At 32.0% G+C, this 6,747-nt stretch overlaps 1 protein-coding gene across 1 annotated transcript in view; it reads left to right on the forward strand.

Annotated features, from left to right (window-relative positions):
* Positions 1–6,747, forward strand: part of LOC106469153 (kielin/chordin-like protein) — a 35,314-nt gene that overhangs the window by 5,908 nt on the left and 22,659 nt on the right. Inside the window, exons 4-6 of the mRNA XM_013929617.2 lie at positions 2,381–2,431; positions 3,510–3,728; positions 6,347–6,536. Coding sequence (XP_013785071.2) covers positions 2,381–2,431; positions 3,510–3,728; positions 6,347–6,536 — 460 coding nt within the window. The remainder of the gene's footprint in view (positions 1–2,380; positions 2,432–3,509; positions 3,729–6,346; positions 6,537–6,747) is intronic.

Consider the following 6,747-nt stretch of genomic DNA (forward strand, 5'->3'; position numbering starts at 1 on the left):
AAGACTAGCTGCCCCTCCTCTAGTCTTACATTGCTAAATTAGGGACGGCTAGCGCAGATAGCCCTCGTGTAGCTTTGCGCTAAATTCATAACAAACAAACAAAGTTATTGATTAGCTGCCTTACGTCTAATTTATCACTTTAAGATTAATGATGATTATGCACAGGTAGCTAAAGATTTATTGAAATTAGTATTTTGTGGCTATTTTGTTTTATATGCGAAAGGAAAGTTCAGTATAAAATATTTTAACACCCAATTATGATTTAATTGATTTTCCACAACCTGTTAGCGATAGTGGATTGTTTGGCTAAACTTCAACTGAATTCGAGAAGAGGAAGAAGAAAAAATAGTAACGAAAAATACCCAACACTTTTGCGATTAAGTGAGACTTCAAAAGAGTATCTTAATAAGTCTAAGTTGTTTTTAAAACACTTCAGCAAGAGACTGCTGAATGTGTGTCTTGAAACAGTAATAACATTTTAGTCACGCACGCACGTAGGGGGGGGGGACGAGGGGTTCGGTCGAACCCCCTGTTTTTGTAATGTAAAAAAATATTGTCACCAAGTTCATGTTAACGTTCGGCATCTGCTCTCCGCCGGTTGAATTATTACCTGAGGTGTACAGAAATCAAAGAAAGACTGAGTGCTCTAACTTTAATACATAATCATTATGACAATGCTATCAACATTGAAACTGTATGTAAGTTATTTGTGGAAAAGCATCTCAGAAGAATGGAGCATGCTAACATGTTATTTCATTAGTTCATACATGTACGTATACGATAGCCAATGATTGAAATATCTAATATACTATTGATGTACAGATGTTTAAGTTAGTACTATAACTTAACAATTACTAACTGCTCTGCATGTAGATAGTACAGTTCTTTACTATAATAAAACTTACATATTTATGCTAAGTGAAGTCTAGTTCCCCATGCAGTGTTACAACAGAATGATGATTTGTTGACTTTTCATTGGATGTTTGTGGATTTTATGTAATCAGCCATGCAGTTGTTTAAGCTATAATTCATGCAAAATTGCTTCCAGGTTTAATCTCATAGCACCTATTTTTTTAATTTTCTGGGAGGGGGGGAGAGCATGCCCCTAGACCCCTGTAGTATTAGCATGCTGATTGTGTTTCGCACAATATGTATTGGCTTTTAATCTCACAAATTAGAACCCCTCTTTAAAACATTCTGCGTACACAGACCTGTAAGTTATTAAGTCTAATAAAATCAAATCTAAGCAACAAATTGCTGTAGTTACCATCCGAGAATCGTGAACAACTGAAACAAATCTGCATGCTAGACAAATAAGTGTACTGTGATGTGAGGCTTTCCATTAAAGAAAAAAATTGTTATAGAATGTTATTTTACGTAGGTAGATTACTTCCACTCCTGCCTATTTCAGCTTAGAAGTTACTACTTTTCGTACATAATAAAGTTTTAGAAAACCAAAATAGTTATCAGCAAATACCAATTCATAAAAATAGAGTTGATTGGACATTTAGTTTCCAAGACACCCAGACTAATCCTACCTTTCTGTTTCTAATAATTAACCCTTGCTTCTTAAACTTTCCTTTCCTAGATGCTACTCACAACAAAATTACTGCTAAGTCTCTTTCCCAATCATTTTGGGATCCCAAACTCATTAATCTCTCTATCAGAACACTTTAGTGTTTGTTTTTAAGTTGTAATAATAACAGTGTAAAACGTCATCCGTGGATCATTTAGTTCACCTGTCCGAACCGAAAGAAATAGCCTTCTGTTCAATTCAGTACTGAACATAGTTGGTAATAGATAGAAAAAAAGTACAACCACAAAATACTTCTCTTGCAAATAGAAAAAAAAAACTTTTACCGTCAAAATTTAATGCTATAATGAATTTGGTTAAAGGTAATATTTTTTCGTAGCATTTTGTAAGAATATTATTATATTTGTTTGCAGCTAATATCTCCGAACTAATGAATTTTATCGTCCATGGTTTATTTATTTTCCTATAGAATAAAACCCAAACTCTGTATAAGTTTCTTTCATTTTCCATAAAATGTCTCTAGTATGAAAATAAAAGCGACGTCATTTCTTTCATCTTTGTGGTAATTTAATAAATAAAGATATATTTGCAACTTCTGTGAGTTAAATTTTCATGCGTATTTTTTTCTTTTTTTGAGGAAGAAGAAAATGAGCTTGTTTCCTTATAAAACAGCAAAGAATAAAACAAAGTTTAATCTATTTTTGCTCGTTACTTTTGCTATTGGAAACGATATTATTTTATCAAAAAAACAACAAAACAAACACACGAATAAAATGAATAAAGACCACAAAAGTTGTTCTTATTTCCTATATGCTATTCACAATTTATCTTTTTTTGTTACCACAGGTTCAATAAGGGAAGCTCCAGTAAAAGAAGGCGAAGAAGCAAACGAAGAAGGTATTTAAAATTTGCAAATACATTGAACTCCAGTAGTTTACTTAAGCAAAAACTTGTTTTTAGTTGGATGAAGAGAGAAAAGATTGCCCCCCCCCCCAGTGGCACAGCGGTATGTCTGCGGACTTACAAAGCAAGAATCCGGGTTTCGATACCCGTGGTGGGCAGAGCACAGATAGCCCATTGTGTAGCTTTGTGCTTAATTACAAACAAACAAAGATTGTTTTATGAATTTGAGTATAATATCTATAAAAAATGCCCTAAATACACAAGCCTACGAATTTAAACTTCATAAAAGTTGTTTTCGGTTTTAATAACAGATTTTACCTGATTCAGCTATGCAGATTTCGAAAATAATATTCTTTTTTTTCTATCACGTAAGGATATTTTACAAATCGGGAATAAAAAAACTCTTACTTAGATCAAATTATTATTTTGTTTACCACAATGAAATTTTTTTTTATTATTATATTTGTTAACAAAAATACAAACAAACAGAAAAAAAATAGAAGAACGAATATGCATCCTCATTCGTCCTGATTTTTTTGGTGAAATCTACGTCTTTTAGTCTCAAAAGTACGTGTTGTGATATTTCTTTTATGTATTGCGTTATGACGTTTTGTGAAAAATCTGTACCTGATGGAGAAAACTGGATATAATTTTCGGATTCAGCGTACAGGAATTACCGTAGAACATGTAAAAATTTCAAGATAATAAAACCATCGCAGGCCTGTGATATTTGCGAACTCCTCAGCCAAACATATTGCTTTGCGCCAAGAAAACCAAAACACAAATATAACACTTTCTGCCATAGAGTACTAAACTTTGAAATATTCGTAATTAATGTAATGTAATAATAACTGGCGTGCATGTCCTCTCAAATGTAATTTTTATTGTTATACAGTCAGGAAAATGGATGTAATAATAAGTCTGGCGGGTACAAACTTTCTTGGAGGGTAATATTGTTTACTATTTGATATCTTCTGTTGTTTATGCTATGCATAAATTTCAGTTTCTATCTATGTAAATACAAATGTTCTTTATTTCAGGACTTTGTAAATACAAGTGTTCTTTATTTCAGGATTGTGTAAATATAATGGCAAATGGTACCAAGAAGGTGAAGAACTTCCTACTCGAAAACACTGTTTTGTTTGTCACTGCAAGAAAGGATTTAAGGAGCCTAGTTCTCGAGATTGTGCTATAATAGACTGCCCTTGGGGTTATTATCGGCAACAATATCCAGGTTGTTCATCTGTATACTCTGACGAAGAATGTTGCCCTGTAGAATGGAAATGTCCAGGTGACTGTTCTTTTAGAATTGTCCAGAATAATCTTACATTTTTATTTCAAATAATGAACCCTAATCTTAATTACTGCTTAGTGTCTTTTCCAGTAATTTTTCTCTGTACATATTGGGATCCTAAACTTATCAATACCTCTATCAGACCACTTTAGTTTTGGCTTTAAAATTGTAATGATAAAAGTGTCAAACGCCATCGGTAGATATAAACTTGAGTATAATAAAAATAATAAATACACTAAATATTTGAGAACTTCCACCAAATTGATTTGCCTCAAAAAAAAAACAACAGCAAAATATATATACACACACATAAATCAAAACCTTTCTAACGTACTTTATGAAATTTCGAAAGCCTCTTGCCTTTTTCTGGGTGGTTCCCCTCTATGATACCTTTGTAAGGTTTTTTTTGTGGGTAGTTTTGTCTTGTTAATTCTTACACGGTTCATTTTTGTGTGATTATTATTAACATAACTAGCTAATCTTTATCATATTTTTATGTTTGATCTTTTGTAAGACATAGTGTTTGAATGTTTAATGTTCTTTGTAGGCTACCTTGCGAGTATTTATCAGGCTTTATGTTGTCTTTTTTTTTAAAGGATAGATACCCTTATGTTTCTTTTTCGTGTGTTTTTCTTTAAAATTCTATGTTAAATCTTGTGAGGTTCCTTTTTGTGTAGGATACCTTGTCAATTTCTGCAGTGTCTCTTTTTTGTGTGTGATTTATATAGAATATTTTGTTTGTTTCAATGATATATGTTACAGATAATGTCATATTGGAGACTTGTATATGATAAACTGTTTAGTGAACTATAATGTGAATATCTGAAATTAAATACATGACTGTGTGTGTAATAAGCAGTTTCCAGGAAATGTGAGACATTCTTAGCAATTAACTAAGGATAAAAAGATATACTAATGCTAAGTTTATGTGTGTACAAATGAATGATAATTGTAACTTACTTTTTGTGATTGCTTCAGGATTTACCTCTGCAACATATCAATGTATAATTAATACTTTAGGATTCAAACAATAATAATATGGTAAGCAGTGATATAATTAGGTCAAAAATCCTTAGATTACTAATAAAGGTTTTGAAAACCTGTGTTTTAATGTGATTTTATTCTTTTGAGATGTACAAATATTTATAAATCTAAAATCACATCCAAAATAAATCCTGTCGAAATTGTTAGGATTCATCGAAGTTTTATTTATGAGGTTTTACTTTAAACTTTTTTATCTTAGGTGGTGTATATAAAAATACAATGATTAATTTATTGGTGGTTGAAATAAAAAACAAACGTGAATATAAAATGATGCTTAAAGTTCAATTTTCTTGTTTTCCATAGTTTAGGTTTAGTTTCTAACGTTTTAATTTTTACCAGAACATATAAAACTTATAGTTGTGTACTGACTGGATAAGACAAAATTTTAAGCATAAACCTAATGAGCACAGATTGTAGACATAAAATAGATGCCCATTATTAATAAACGTTTAGTTGATAGTTGGAAATACTTTCATATCGAAAAGCCTTTCTTTAAGCACATAAGACAACTACAATGGTCGAGTACGTTATATTAAAACGATTTTGAATATACAAGTCAGTAAGTCACGTGACAATCACAGCCTATATAAAGGCATGTATGAGGACTACATTTTGACATTGTTTGCTTTTGTACTTAATCTGATGCCACCGAAAATTGATTACGTTTGGGAAAGGTATATAACAACCCATGACAAGACTGATGATGGGACATATTGCAGTAAAAAACTATGCAGCAGGACTATTATCTATATGCACAGTCGTCAGATAGATTATGACCTAGACGTGGCAACATGGACTGTAACGACGTAGTGAGGCTTCAAAATAGTTTTAATATAATGCACACAACCTCTCTATATAAATGAAAGTTACTGAAGCTATAATAATTGAAATAATCGAGACAAAAATATTGAACTTGATTAGAGTGTACAAGGTTAAAAATTAAATGTCCTAATCGATGCCACATGCTTAGGAACTTTCTCTTTATTTTCTTCTATATTTCCGTCGCATTTTGTTGTTGTTGCTGAGCTACATGTCTACGTTCTTGTATACTAAAACTCCGATAACGTATATTTCAAGTGTAAATTTTTAATTGGATTGTACTTTGCACAGTAAATTACTTCCCATACTTTACACTTAAATATGTCTATAAGTATGTTGATAACAGTGAATTATCTCTTAATGTATTCACACTATTTTCGTGCCTATATATACATACATATGCACAACTACTTTCCACGCTAACTGAGAGAAGAGATAACGACGGGTATGATAAATCTAAAGTATAGTTAAGTATCTTTATAAAGCTATGCTATAGACGAGGTTAATAATATCCAATTATACATTAAATAAACTTCAAACAGCGGACAGAATTTTGGGTAAATACTTGCAGCAAGTAGGACAAACTTTTACGTAATTTCTTGTTTTTTGAACACTGAGACTTATGCATAAGAAGCGGTACTCTAGTTAAGCTTCACAATTTTCAAAGTGAAAAATTTTATTTTGTGTTCTATATTACGTCATTTTTATGTTATGGTTTATAAAACAATTAGTCAAATTTATGATCTGCACAGAACCAGAACGTCCAGATTTTTGTTACAAACCACCAACAGTGGGCGAGCTTCTTTGCACGCCAGCAATGCATATGTTTTTCTACGACGCTCAGACAGCTGAATGCAAGCCTTTCATTTACGGAGGTTGTGATAAAACAGGAAATACCTTCAACACATTGGAAGAATGCAACCAAGTGTGTGTGGGGAAAAGGTCAGTATATTGTGTTCTGTATTACCACATCTACATTGGAAGAATACAACCAAGTGTGTGGGGTAAAGGTCAGTATATTGTGTTCTGTATTACCACATCTACATTGGAAGAATACAACCAAGTGTGTGGGGTAAAGGTCAGTATATTGTGTTCTGTATTACCATATCTACATTGGAAGAATACAACCAAGTGTGTGGGGTAAAGGTCAGTA

Source organism: Limulus polyphemus, unplaced genomic scaffold, assembly GCF_000517525.1.
Source record: "Limulus polyphemus unplaced genomic scaffold, Limulus_polyphemus-2.1.2 Scaffold3326, whole genome shotgun sequence".
NCBI lineage: Eukaryota > Metazoa > Arthropoda > Merostomata > Xiphosura > Limulidae > Limulus > Limulus polyphemus.